The sequence below is a fragment of the Scyliorhinus torazame genome, chromosome 26, assembly GCF_047496885.1.
Source record: "Scyliorhinus torazame isolate Kashiwa2021f chromosome 26, sScyTor2.1, whole genome shotgun sequence".
In the NCBI taxonomy this organism is placed as follows: domain Eukaryota; kingdom Metazoa; phylum Chordata; class Chondrichthyes; order Carcharhiniformes; family Scyliorhinidae; genus Scyliorhinus; species Scyliorhinus torazame.
Genome location: NC_092732.1, coordinates 25,285,998 through 25,300,209, shown reverse-complemented (window position 1 = coordinate 25,300,209; position 14,212 = coordinate 25,285,998). Strand labels below are relative to the sequence as shown.

At 50.4% G+C, this 14,212-nt stretch overlaps 1 protein-coding gene across 1 annotated transcript in view; it reads left to right on the top strand.

Annotated features, from left to right (window-relative positions):
• The window catches only part of LOC140402855 (ras GTPase-activating-like protein IQGAP1), a 92,275-nt gene that overhangs the window by 25,547 nt on the left and 52,516 nt on the right, over positions 1–14,212 (top strand). The window contains 3 exon segments of the mRNA XM_072490480.1: positions 3,776–3,916; positions 7,744–7,828; positions 8,305–8,537. Coding sequence (XP_072346581.1) covers positions 3,776–3,916; positions 7,744–7,828; positions 8,305–8,537 — 459 coding nt within the window.

The following is a 14,212-nucleotide window of genomic DNA, read 5'->3' as shown; positions in this document are numbered from 1 at the left end:
GGATTATTTGTGGGAGGTGTTGAGGAGATTTGGTTTTGGAGAGGGGTATGTTAGATGGGTGCAGCTGTTGTATAGGGCCCCAGTGGCGAGCGTGGTCACGAATGGACGGGGATCTGCATATTTTCGGCTCCATAGAGGGACAAGGCAGGGATGCCCTCTGTCCCCATTATTTGCACTGGCGATTGAGCCCCTGGCGATAGCGTTGAGGGGTTCCAAGAAGTGGAGGGGAGTACTTAGGGGAGGAGAAGAGCACCGGGTATCTTTGTATGCAGACGATTTGCTACTATACGTGGCGGACCCGGCGGAGGGGATGCCAGAAATAATGCGGATACTTGGGGAGTTTGGGGATTTTTCAGGGTATAAATTGAACATGGGGAAAAGTGAGTTGTTTGTGGTGCATCCAGGGGAGCAGAGTAGAGAAATAGAGGACCTACCGTTGAGGAAGGTAACAAGGGACTTTCGTTACCTGGGGATCCAGATAGCTAAGAATTGGGGCACATTGCATAGGTTAAATTTAACGCGGTTGGTGGAACAGATGGAGGAGGATTTCAAGAGATGGGATATGGTATCCCTGTCAATGGCAGGGAGGGTGCAGGCGGTTAAGATGGTGGTCCTCCCGAGATTCCTCTTTGTGTTTCAGTGCCTCCCGGTGGTGATCACGAAGGCTTTTTTTTTTAAAGGATTGAAAAGAGCATCATGGGTTTTGTGTGGGCCGGGAAGACCCCGAGAGTGAGGAAGGGATTCTTACAGCGTAGCAGGGATAGGGGGGGGCTGGCACTACCGAGCCTAAGTGAGTATTATTGGGCCGCTAATATTTCAATGGTGAGTAAGTGGATGGGAGAGGAGGAGGGAGCGGCGTGGAAGAGATTAGAGAGGGCGTCCTGTAGGGGGACTAGCCTGCAGGCTATGGTGACAGCCCCATTGCCGTTCTCACCGAGGAACTACACCACAAGCCCGGTGGTGGTGGCTACACTGAAGATTTGGGGACAGTGGAGACGGCATAGGGGAAAGACTGGAGCCTTGGGGGGGTCCCCGATAAGAAACAACCATAGGTTTGCCCCGGGGGGATTGGATGGGGGATATGGAATGTGGCAAAGAGCAGGAATAACGCAACTGAAAGATCTGTTTGTGGATGGGAAGTTCGCGAGTCTGGGAGCGCTGACCGAGAAATATGGGTTGCCCCAAGGGAATGCATTCAGGTATATGCAACTGAGGGCTTTTGCGAGGCAACAGGTGAGGGAATTCCCGCAGGTCCCGACACAAGAGGTGCAGGACAGAGTGATCTCAAAGACATGGGTGGGGGATGGTAAGGTGTCAGATATATATAGGGAAATGAGGGACGAAGGGGAGACTATGGTAGATGAACTAAAAGGGAAATGGGAAGAAGAGCTGGGGGAGGAGATCGAGGAGGGGCTGTGGGCAGATGCCCTAAGCAGGGTAAACTCGTCGTCCTCGTGTGCCAGGCTAAGCCTGATTCAGTTTAAGGTATTACACAGGGCACATATGACTGGAGCACGGCTCAGTAAATTTTTTGGGGTGGAGGATAGGTGTGCGAGGTGCTCGAGAAGCCCAGCGAATCATACCCATATGTTTTGGTCATGCCCGGCACTACAGGGGTTTTGGATGGGGGTGACAAAGGTGCTTTCAAAAGTAGTAGGAGTCCGGGTCGAACCAAGCTGGGGGTTGGCTATATTTGGGGTTGCACAAGAGCCGGGAGTGCAGGAGGCGAGAGAGGCCGATGTTTTGGCCTTTGCGTCCCTAGTAGCCCGGCGCAGGATATTGCTAATGTGGAAAGAAGCCAAGCCCCCGGGGGTGGAGACCTGGATAAATGACATAGCGGGGTTTATAAAGCTAGAGCGGATTAAGTTCGTCCTAAGGGGGTCGGTCAAGGGTTCACCAGGCGGTGGCAACCGTTCGTCGAATACCTCGCAGAAAGATAGACGGAATGGGAAAAAGAAGGCAGCAGCAGCAGCCCAGGATCGGGGGGGGGGGGGGGGGGGGGGGGGGGGGTGGGGTGGGGGGGGGTGTGGGGGGGGGGGGGGGGGGGGGGGGGGAGGAGGAACCAGAAGGACTCTCAGGGTTGTTAATATATACTGTATAGTATGTATAGGTCGTTGCTATAGATAATTATATATTGGACTGTTAAATTATATTTTTGGAGAGTGTTACTTGTGACAAGGCAGTTGCCAATTAGGGCTAGTTTTCATTTTTGTTTATTATTTATTCATTTTTTGTTTATAAAATAGGTCATTGTTATTTGTGTTGTTATAATATTGTGTAAAGGATGCACAATGTACTGTGTTGGTTGACCAAAAATTTTCAATAAAATATTTAATTAAAAAAAAACCTATGCCCACTAGTAATTGACCCCTCTACCCTAGGAAAAAGTCTCTGACTCTGCACTCTATCTATGCCCCTCATAATTTTGTAGACCTCTATCAAGTCGCCCCTCAACCTCTGTCATTCCAGTGAGAACAAACTGAGTTTATTCAACCGCTCCTCATAACTAATGCCCTCCATACCAGGCAGCATCCTGGTAAATCTCTTCAGCACCCTCTCTAAAGCCACCACATCCTTCTGGTAGTGTGACAACCAGAATTGAACACTATACTCCAAGTGTGGTCTAACTAAGGTTCTATACAGCTGCAACATGACTTGCCAATTTTTATACTCTATGCCTTCTTGACTACCTCCTCCACCCGTGTTGCCCCTTTCAGTGACCTGATCTCTCTGACTGTCAATGCTCCTGAAGGTTCTACCATTCACTGTATATTCCCTACCTGCATTAGACCTTCCAAAATGCATTTCCTCACATTTGTCCGGATTAAACTCCATCTGCCATCTCTCCGCCTAAGTCTCCAAACTATCTAAATCCTGCTGTATCCTTTGACAGTCCTCATCGCTATCCGCAATTCCACCAACCTTTGTGTCGTCTGCAAACTTACTAATTAGACCAGTTACATTTTCCTCCAAATCATTTATATATACTACAAAGAGCAAAGGTCCCAGCACTGATCCCTGTGGAACACCACTAGTCACAGCCCTCCAATCAGAAAAGCACCCTTCCGTTGGTACGCTCTACCTTCTATGACCTAGCCAGTTCTGTATCCATCTTGCCAGCTCACCTCTGATCCCGTGAGACTTCACCTTTTGTACCAGTACAGTGCAGAAGGAGGCCATTCGGCCCATCAAGTCTGCACTGACCCACTTAAGCTCTCACTTCCACCCTATCCCCGTAACCCAATAACCCCTCCCAACCTTTTTGGACACTAAGGGCAATTTAGCATTGCCAATCCACCTACCCTGCACGTCTTTGGACTGTGGGAGGAAACCGGAGCACCCGGGGGAAACCCACGCAGACACTGGGAGAACGTGCAGACTCCAATGCACTGTATGTTCTATGCTCTGCACAGACAGTGACCCAGCGGGGTATCAAACCTGGGACCCTGGCTCTGTGAAGCCACAGTGCTCACCACTTGTACTGCTTACGGGTGGCTACGCTGAGGTAGCCTAATTGTCATCCTCACAGCTGATGTGTATCAGTGAAAGCCTGTGCAGGGCTGTGCTGTTTCAACATTGTGGCCGGCCTTGTCGTCTTTCCTTTGTGCAGCGAGATCCAAACCTTGTTAGAATAAAAATGTGCCCGTTGCCTGGGTGGCGAGACTTTACTAATTCCGGATATCTCCAGTGTCGAGAGTCCTGTAAATTGGGTCACTTATTTTTTTGAGAATGCCAGCTGAGTGGAAAGATAACCAGGGTGTTTTCTTTCCCGCAGCAAACTGCCGTACGATGTGACCCCAGAGCAAGCCATGACCCACCCCGAGGTCCAGCGGAGACTCGACATATCCATTCGCAACCTGCGGACCGCCACCGATAAATTCCTCCAAGCCATCGTTTCCTCCGTGGACAAGATACCGTACGTGCTCTCCTCGCGGGTTTCCCCCAAATACACGAGTGTCTCCGAACCTCGGGGTTGTGGGAGTCGACGGCTAGAGTTTGTGCTTCCCCGCTGCTTACAATAACTCCGATAGAGGAAGTCAGCTGGAAATATAATAACGGGCGGCGAAAAGTTCTGCGGGTATTTAAAAAGGGGACAGACTGAGTAAAGTGAGCAATGGCCCTCCAGAGGAGGGGTGAGGGGGCGGGGGGGGGGGGGGGGGGGGGGAACTAATAATGGAAAATAAGTTGTGACAGGCGAACTGAAGATATGTTTTGCGTCTGCCTTCACTGCGAAGGATGCAAGTAACATCTCCGAAACACTTGTGAATCAGGAGGAGGAAGGGAGGAGCTTTGTCATGTGAGAGTACGTTTAAGAAATGGGTGTTTATAAATGGGTGTGTATATAAATATCTGTAGTGAGAGTACCTTTAAGAAATGGGTGTTTATTACTGCAGTGATGTCGGAGAGTGGGTGGAGCTGGGCTGTCTGTCAGCTTTTTACTTTTGTTTTAGGCTGTTTGCTGCAGGGTGTTTTATAGTTTCATTTTCAGAGCTGGATAGCTGCAGTCACAGCCAGAAGGTGTATTAGAGTCTTTCTCTCTAATCTAAAGAGTGTAAATCGATCGTGCTGATTTAAAACTAATAACAGTCGTGACTTTAACCTGATGTGTTTCTGGTAAAAGGTGTTTTAAGTCTGATGGATGTTGAAAGGAAAGCTTAAAGGGTTACTTAGTGTTGTAGTCTTTGGGGGTTGTATTTGAATTAATGGTTGCTAAGATGTTCACTGTATGTTTTAAAAAGGTTAACTTGAGTTCATAGAATAAACATTGTTTTGCTTTAAAAAATACTTTTCCATTTCTGCTGTCCCACACCTGTAGAGTGGGCCGTGTGCTCCCCATACCACAATCTAGTGAAAGTTGTGGGTCAGGTGAACTCCATGATACACTTTGGGGTTCTCTAAACCCTGGCCCATAACACTTAAACAAAGACAATCACCATAGAACATAGAAAATACAGCACAGAACAGGCCCTTCGGCCCACAATGTTGTGCTGAACCTTTGTCCTAGATTAATCATAGATTATCATTGAATTTACAGTGCAGAAGGAGGCCATTCGGCCCCCTGAGTCTGCACCGGCTCTTGGAAAGAGCACCCCACCCAAACTCAACACCTCCACCCAACACCAAGGGCAATTTTGGACACTAAGGGCAATTTATCATGGCCAATCCACCTACCCTGCACATCTTTGGACTGTGGGAGGAAACCGGAGCACCCGGAGGAAACCCACGCAGACACTGGGAGGACGTGCAGACTCCGCACAGACCGTGACCCAAGTCGGAATCGAACCTGGGACCCTGGAGCTGTGAAGCAATTGTGCTATCCACAATGCTACCGTGCTGCCCTTAAGAACAACTTAATCTACACTATATCATTCTACCGTAATCCATGTACATATCCAATAGCTGCTTGAAGGTCCCTAATGTTTCCGATTCAACTACTTCCACAGGCAGTGCATTCCATGGCCCCACTACTCTCTGGGTAAAGAACCTACCTCTGATATCCCTTCTATATCTTCCACCAGGGAAAGGTTACTGAGAAAATCCATTTCGAACAAAGAGCTGACAGGCTTCCAGGTCTTCTCGTCCTGGGGTCTTTATAACAGTGGCTGCTGAAATAATCTTTATTGTCAGAGGCAGGCTTACATTAACATTGCAATGAAGTAACTGAAAATCCTCGAGTCGAGACTTGTTATTATACATGTCGGAACTGAGTGTGACAATAGATTTTCATAGAATTTACAGTGCAGAAGGAGGTCATTCGGCCCATCGAGTCTGCACCGGCTCTTGGAAAGAGCACCCTACCCAAGCCCACACCTCCACCCTATCCCCATAACCCAGCAACCCCACCCAACACTAAGGGCAATTTTGGACACCGAGGGCAATTTATCATGGCCAATCCACCTAACCTGCACATCTTTTGGACTGTGGGAGGAAACCGGAGCACCCGGAGGAAACCTACGCACACACTGGGAGGATGTGCAGACTCTGCACAGACCGAGACCCAAGCCGGGAATCGAACCTGGGACCCTGGAGCTGTGAAGCAATTGTGCTGTTCACAATGCTACCGTGCTGCCCCCAATAGGGGGAATACTGGACCTGCTTCGGGTGTTTGGGGCTTTCTCGAGGTACATATTAAATCTACACGAGTGAATATTTTGTGGTGTCTCGGGCAGGGGTGGGGTGCTGCCATTCCGTAGGGCAGGGACTCGCTTTAGATACCTAGTCGCTCGGGATTGTGGGGTGGGGGGAGGCTCCGTAGGTACAACATTTCTAGTTTGGTGGGAGGGTGAAAGCTGATCTGGCAAGGTGGGATGGTCCCTGGCGGGTCAGGTACAGGCGGATAAAATGAATGTGATTTCTGTTTGTGTTCCAATGCCTGCCGATTTTCTTGCCAACGGCATTTTTTTAAGAGAGATTGAAGGGATGATTACCTCATTCATATGGGGAGGGAAGGTGGCCAGAATTTTAAAAGGTGCTACGACAGAGAGGAAGGCAGGCAGGGGGTTTGGGTCTTCCGAACCTGATGTAATATTACTGGGTGGCGAATGTGGAGAAGGTGTGGAGAGGGGTGACTCCTAATGGGTCAGAATGGAGGAGAGTTTGGGTAGGGGGTCAGGATTGAAGGTGCTAGCAATAGCGACACTCCCGACGGCCCCGGGGAGATACTCCAGGATTCTGGGAGTAATGGCTTCGTTGAGAATTGAGAGGCAATTTCGACAGCACTGCGGGTTGGGGGACAAGGGAAATGCCGATTCGGGGAATCAAATATTTGAGGATATTTTCGGAGATGGGGGGAGAAAGGAATTAGGGCACTAAAAGATTTGTTTCTTGGGGGTCGGTTTGCAGGATCAAAGAAGCTGGGAGTGAAGTATGGGCTGGAGCAGGGGGAAATGTTTAGGTACATGCATTTTCAAGACTTTGCCAGGAAGGAGATACAGAGCTTCCCAGGGGAGCCGGCCTCCACGTTGCTGGAGGAGGTGCTGACAACAGGGGGACAGGAGAAGGGGGTAGTGTCGGCGGTTTACGAGGCTATTTTGCAAGAGGAGAAGGCATCGCTGGAGGGGATCAGGGCAGGATGGGAGGGGGGGTTCGGGAAGGATATGGAGGAGGGGTTCTGGTGTGAGGTGCTCCGGAAAGTAAATGCCTCCACCTCGTGTGCGAGGTTGGGGCTGATACAGCTGTAGGTGGTATATAGAGCGCACCTCACAAAGGCGAGGATGAGCCGTTTCTTTGAGGGGTAGAAGATGTCTGAGCATTGCTGCGGGGGTGGCGCTAATCACGTTGATATGTTTTGGTCCTGTCCAAAGCTGGAGGATTACTGGAAGGAGGTGTTTAGGGTCATCTCTAAGGTGGTGCGCGTGAAACTGGACCCGGGCCCCCGGGAGGCCATATTCGGGGTGTCGGACCAGCCAGGGTTGGAAACAGAGGCAGACGTTGTAGCCTTCGCCTCATTGATCGGCCAAAGGCGGGCCAGTTGGGATGGAAATCAACCTCCTATGTCTGCCAAGTGTGTGTGAGATGAGTATTTTTGTTGTAAACTCGGCGAGTTGTGAAGAGGAAGATGCTGCCTGAAAGGGTGGTGGGAGCAGATTCAATCGGAACTTTCAAAAGGGGTGTGGGTGGGGATTGGACAAATTGGATAGATGTTGCGGGAGGCTAGCACAGGAGGCAAAGGGCCAAATAGCCTCCTCCTGGGCTGTGGGATTCGGTGATCACCTAACATTGACCTTGTTGTTGTGTGGACAGGTATGGAATGAGATACACTGCCAAAGTGTTGAAAAGCTCACTGCGCGAAAAGTTCCCAGATGCCTCGGAGGACGAGTTGTTCAAGGTGAGGTCGGACCCGGTGGGTCGGGTCTGCTCGGCGATGAGGGCCATGTTCCTGGTTGCCCCGTGACGCACTCCAGCAGCACCTGATGACCCATTCCAGGGCAGGAGGGGGAAATGGGCTTCAGAGTGGGAGAGCCACCCTTCACCCACGGCAGGAAGGAACCCGCGGGAGGCAACGGGGGGGGGGGGGGGGTGAGAAATGAGATGGCTCGATGGGCAAAGCACAGGTAGAGCACCAAGCAGTGCAGGAGCCTGCACGGTTGGCTGGGGCTAGATGGGAGAGATTGACATGAGGGAGCCTCCTGCAGTTGACCACCGTGTGGCCAAGTTTAGGAGCGAACTGACCCGCAGGGTTGCCGATTGCGGTGGGTGTGTGCACGGGGTGTGTTTATGACATTGGCAATATACAGTTTCAAGAAAAACTAATTGTGCCAGTTGTTTGTCAACGGGTGCTAATTATTTTCTCCTCTGTCTCAGGTCGTCGGGAACCTTCTATACTATCGCTACATGAATCCTGCAATCGTGGCCCCGGACGGCTTTGATATCATCGACGTGGCGGCAGGAGGTGGGCTGCATACAGACCACCGCCGTAACCTGGGCTCCATCGCCAAGCTGCTGCAGCACGCTGCCTCCAGCAAATCGATCGAGGGAGAAACCGGCCAGCTCCGCACCATCAACGACTACCTGGTCCACTCCCAGCAGAGATTCAGGTCTCCACCACTTCATCCTGCCTTTGTTTCAGTGAAACATTTACCCGGCGCCATCTTCCCGCAAACTAAATAGGCTCTCCCTACTTTGTGACATTCATTGGTGGGAGCACACACTCCCAGGACAGGGACAGCACGGGGCTAGATACAGAGTAAAGCTCCCTCTGCACTGTCCCCATCAAACACTCCCAGGACAGGTACAGCACGGGGCTAGATACAGAGTGAAGCTCCCTCTACACTGTCCCCATCAACACTCCCAGGACAGGTACAGCACGGGGTTAGATACAGAGTGAAGCTCCCTCTACACTGTCCCCATCAACACTCCCAGGACAGGTACAGCACGGGGTTAGATACAGAGTGAAGCTCCCTCTACACTGTCCCCATCAAACACTCCCAGGACAGGTACAGCACGGGGTTAGATACAGAGTAAAGCTCCCTCGACACTGTCCCCATCAAACACTCCCAGGACAGGTACAGCACGGGGTTAGATACAGAGTAAAGCTCCCTCGACACTGTCCCCATCAAACACTCCCAGGACAGGGCCAGCACGGGGTTAGATACAGAGTAAATCTCCCTCTACACTGTCCCCATCAAACACTCCCAGGACAGGTACAGCACGGGGTTAGATACAGAGTAAAGCTCCCTCTACACTGTCCCCATCAAACACTCCCAGGACAGGTACAGCACGGGGTTAGATACAGAGTAAAGCTCCATCTACCCTGTCCCCATCAAACACTCCCAGGACAGGGCCAGCACGGGGTTAGATAGAGTAAAGCTCTCCAGCCAATGAAGCGCTTTTAGAAGCAAGGTCACTATTTTTGATGTGGCGAAACCCGGCAGCCAATCGGTGCACAGCAAGATCCCACAGACCAGCAATGTGATTGTGCCAGGGGACCTGCTTTAAGTTGGTCGACAGAATTTGGGCAGCACAGTGACACCGTGGTTAGCACTGCAGCCTCACGGCACTGAGGACCCGGGTTCGATCCCGGCTCTGGGTCACTGTCCGTGTGGAGTTTGCAGATTCTTCCCGTGTCTGCATGGGTCTCACCCCCACAACCCAAAGATGTGCAGGTTAGGTGGATTGGCCGCGCTAAATTGCCCCTTAATTGGAAAGAAATAATTGGGTACTCTAAATTTTAAAAAGAAAAGTAGGTCGGTGGTATCAATATGTTCCCAACTGAAAGGCTATAACTTTCTATCAAAGTTCAATCCAGGCAAATGCGAGGTGATGCATTTTGGAAGATCTAATTCAAGAGCGGACTATACGGTCAATGGAAGAGTCCTGGGGTAAATTGATGTACAGAGAGAGCTGGGAGTTCAGGTCCATTGTACCCTGAAGGTGGCAACGCAGGTCGATAGAGTGGTCAAGAAGGCATGCAGCATGCTTGTCTTCATCGGACGGGGTGTTGAGTACAAGAGTCGACAGTTCATGTTACAGTTGCATAGGACTTTGGTTAGGCCACATTTGGAATACTGCGTGCAGTTCTGGTCACCACATTACCAGAAGGATGTGGATGCTTCAGGGAAGGTGCAGAGGAGGTTCACCAGGATGTTGCCTGGTATGGAGGGCGCTAGCTATGAAGAAAGGTTGAGTAGATTAGGATTCTTTTCGTTGGAAAGACGGAGGTTGAGGGGGGACCTGATTGAGGTCGACAAAAGTATGAGAGGTATGGACAGGGTGGATAGTAACGAGCTTTTTCCCAAGAGTGGGGGTGTCAATTACATGGGGTCACGATTTCAAGGTGAGAGGGGGAAAGTTTTTAAGGGAGATGTGCGTGGAAGGTTTTTTACGCAGAGGGTGGTGGGTGCCTGGAACGCTTTGCCAGCGGGGGTGGTAGAGGCGGGCACGATAGCGTCATTTAAGATGCATCTAGACAGATGTATGAATGGGCGGGGAACAGAGGGAAGTAGATCCTTGGAAAATAGGCGACAGGTATAGATAAAGGATCTGGATCGGCGCAGGCTGGGAGGGCCGAAGGGCCTGTTCCTGTGCTGTAATTTTCTTTGTTCTTTGAACCTCCATTTTGTTAGCCCCTTTTTGGAAATCGGTTATCTCGGCACCAAGGATCCGACTCCAGTTTAGTCTGTGTCTAATCCAGCCCACCCTGTTGGTGATTTGATTCTAACCTTTTGTCAGGAATTCTCTCCTTTTTTTGTTTACTTCTCCCGGTGCTCAATCTCTTGTCGATGTTTCCACCCCACCTTGCTTCTGATTCCGAAGTGTTAAAAGGCAAGATAGCTGGAGGTGTGGGATTCTATCTGCTTCCTGTCCCTCCCCCTGCTTGTCTGCACCTGTGAAGATGGAAAATCGCTGCTCACTTTCATGTCTGCACCTTTGATGCTTGTGACGGTACCTAAAGAGAGAGAGTCTAGTCTCTGCACTGCAGGGGAGCAGACGTTCTGGCTGGAACAGGCTGTCGAGAAGGAGATTCAGCACCTCTCCGTCACAGCCTGCCACATGTGAGGGGGGGGGCGGGGGGGGGCTGCTGTTCATGGCGGTCAAGCTAAGCTCATTAATAAGGCCACAGGACATCAGAGCAGAAATCGGCCAGTCGGCATGTCGAGTCTGCTCCGCCATTCAATGATGTTGTGTCTGTCCTGACAACTTAACTCTGCTTTCTTCCTTATCCTGCTGCTTGGGGTGGCACAGTGGGTTGGCACCGCTGCCTCACAGAGCCAGGGGCCCGGGTGGGCGCCGCTACCTCAGAGCCAGGGGCCCGGGTTCGATTCCGGCCTCGGGTGACTGTCTGTGTGAGGTTTGCACGTTCTCCCCATGTCTGCGTGGGTTTCCTCCGGGTGCTCCGGTTTCCTCCCACAGTCCAAAGATGTGCGGGTTAGGTGGGGTTACGGGTAGGGCAGAGGATCAGGCCTGGGTAGGGTGCTCTCTGAGGGTCAGTGCGGACTCGATGGGCCGAATGGCCTCCCCTCTGCACTGTAGGGATTATACGATTCAAGAATCCTGGGTCCGATTGGCACAGTACCCCATTTAGCTCCGTTGACTATCTGGCAAGCTGTATTTGGCTACATTGACGTGAAACCATTCTGCAAGCAACAAGCCTTGCTTGAAGATGGTATGACAACTGCTATTAACAAAGAACCAGAACAAAGAAAGGTGCAGCACAGGAACAGGCCCTTCGGCCCTCCAAGCCTGCGCCGACCATGCTGCCCGTCTAAACTAAAATCTTCGACACTTCCTGGGTCCGTATCCCTCTGTTCCCACCCTATTCATGTATTTGTCAAGATGTCCCTTAAACGTCACTATCGTCCCTGCTTCCACCACCTCCTCCGGCAGCGAGTTCCAGGCACCCACTACCCTCTGCGTAAAAAACTTGCCTCGTACATCTCCTCTAAACCTTGCCCCTCGCACCTTAAACCTATGCCCCCTAGTAATTGACCCCTCCCTGACTATCCACCCTGTCTACCCCTCATAATTTTGTAGACCTCTATCAGGTCGCCCCTCAACCTCCTTCGTTCCAGTGAGAACAAACCGTGTTTATTCAACCTTTCCTCATAGCTAATGCCCTCCATACCAGGCAACATCCTGGTAAATCTCTTCTGCACCCTCTCTAAAGCCTCCTCATCCTTCTGGTAGTGTGGCGACCAGAATTGAACACTATACTCCAAGTGTGGCCTAACTAAGGTTCTGTACAGCTGCAACATGACTTGCCAATTCTTATACTCAATGCCCCGGCCAATGAAGGCAAGCATGCCGTATGCCTTCTTGACTACCTTCTCCACCTCTGTTGCCCCTTTCAGTGACCTGTGGACCTGTATACCTAGATCTCTCTGACTGTCAATACTTTTGAGGGTTCTACCATTCACTGTATACTCCTACCTGTATTAGACCTTACAAAATGCATTACCTCACATTTGTCTGGATTAAACTCCATCTGCCATTTCTCCGCCCGTCTCCAAACAATCTAAATCCTGCTGTATCCTCTGACAATCCTCATCGCCAGCCGCAATTCCACCAACCTTTGTGTCGTCTGCAAACTTACTAATCAGACCAGTTACATTTTCCTCCAAATCATTTATATATACTACAAAGAGCAAAGGTCCCAGCACTGATCCCTGCGGAACACCACTAGTCACAGCCCTCCAATCAGAAAAGCATCCTTCCATTGCTACTCTCTGCCTTCTATGACCTAGCCAGTTCTGTATCCATCTTGCCAGCTCTCCTCTGATCCCGTGTGACTTCACCTTTTGTACCAGTCTGCCATGAGGGACCTTGTCAAAGGCCTTACTGAAGTCCATATAGACAACATCCACTGCCCTACCTGCATCAATCATCTTAGTGACCTCCTCAACAAACTCTATCAAGTTAGTGAGACATGACCTCTGCTTCACAAAACCATGCTGCCTCTCGCTAATACGTCCACTTGCTTCCAAATGGGAGTAGATCCTGTCTCGCAGAATCTCTCCAGTAATTTCCCTGCCACTGGCGTAAGGCTCACCGGCCTGCAGTTCCCTGGATTATCCTTGCTGCCCTTCTTAAACAAAGGAACAACATTGGCTATTCTCCAGTCCTCTGGGACATCACCTGAAGACAGTGAGGATCCAAAGATTTCTGTCAAGGTCTCCGCAATTTCCTCTCTGCCTCCTTCAGTATTCTGGGGTAGATCCCATCAGGCCCTGGGGACTTATCCACCGTGATATTTTTCAGGACACCCAACATAAGCACTAGGAACAGGAGTAGGCCATCTGGCCCCTCGAGGCTGCTCCGCCATTTAATGAGATCATGGCTGATCTCATTGTGGACTCAGCTCCACTCTCCGGCCCGTACACCATATCCCCGAATCCCTTTATTCTTTAGAAAGGCACCTATCTTTTTCTTAAAAACGTTTAAAGAAGGAGCCTCAACTACTTCACTGGGCAAGGAATTCCAGAGATTCACAACCCTTTGGGTGAAGAAGTTCCTCCTACTCTCCGTCCTAAATCTACCTCCCCTTATTTTGAGGCCATGCCCCCTGCTTTCCCCGACCAGTGGAAACAACCTGCCCGCATCTATCCTATCTATTCCCTTCATAATTTTATATGTCTCAATAAGATCCCCCCGCATCCTTCTAAACTCCAATGAGTACAGTGCCAGTCTACTCAATCTCTCGCCATAATCTAATCCCCTCAACTCTGGGATCAACCTAGTGAATCTCCTCTGCACTCTCTCCAGTGCCAATATGTCCTTTCTCGGGAAAGGAGACCAAAACTGAACACAATACTCCAGATGTGGCCTCACCAATACCCTATACAATTGCAGCATAACCTCACTAGTCTTGAACTCCATCCCGTTAGCAATGAAAGACAAAACTCGATTAGCCTTCTTAATCACCTGTTGCACCTGCACACCAACTCTTTGCGACTCGTGATCCTTCCGGGGTCAACACCTCGTCTTTTTGGATCTCAATGTGACCCAGGCTATCTACACACCCTTCTCCAGACTCAACATCCACCAATTCCTTCTCTTTGGTGAATACTGATGCAAAGTATTCATTTAGTACTCACCCATTTCCTCTGGCTCCACACAGATTCCCTCCCTGTCCTTCAGTGGGCCAACCCTTTCCCTGGCTACCCTCTTGCTTTTTATGTACGTGTAAAAAGCCTTGGGATTTTCCTTAACCCTATTTGCCAATAAATTTTCGTGACCCCCTTTTAGCCCTCCTGACTCCTTGCTTAAGTTCCTT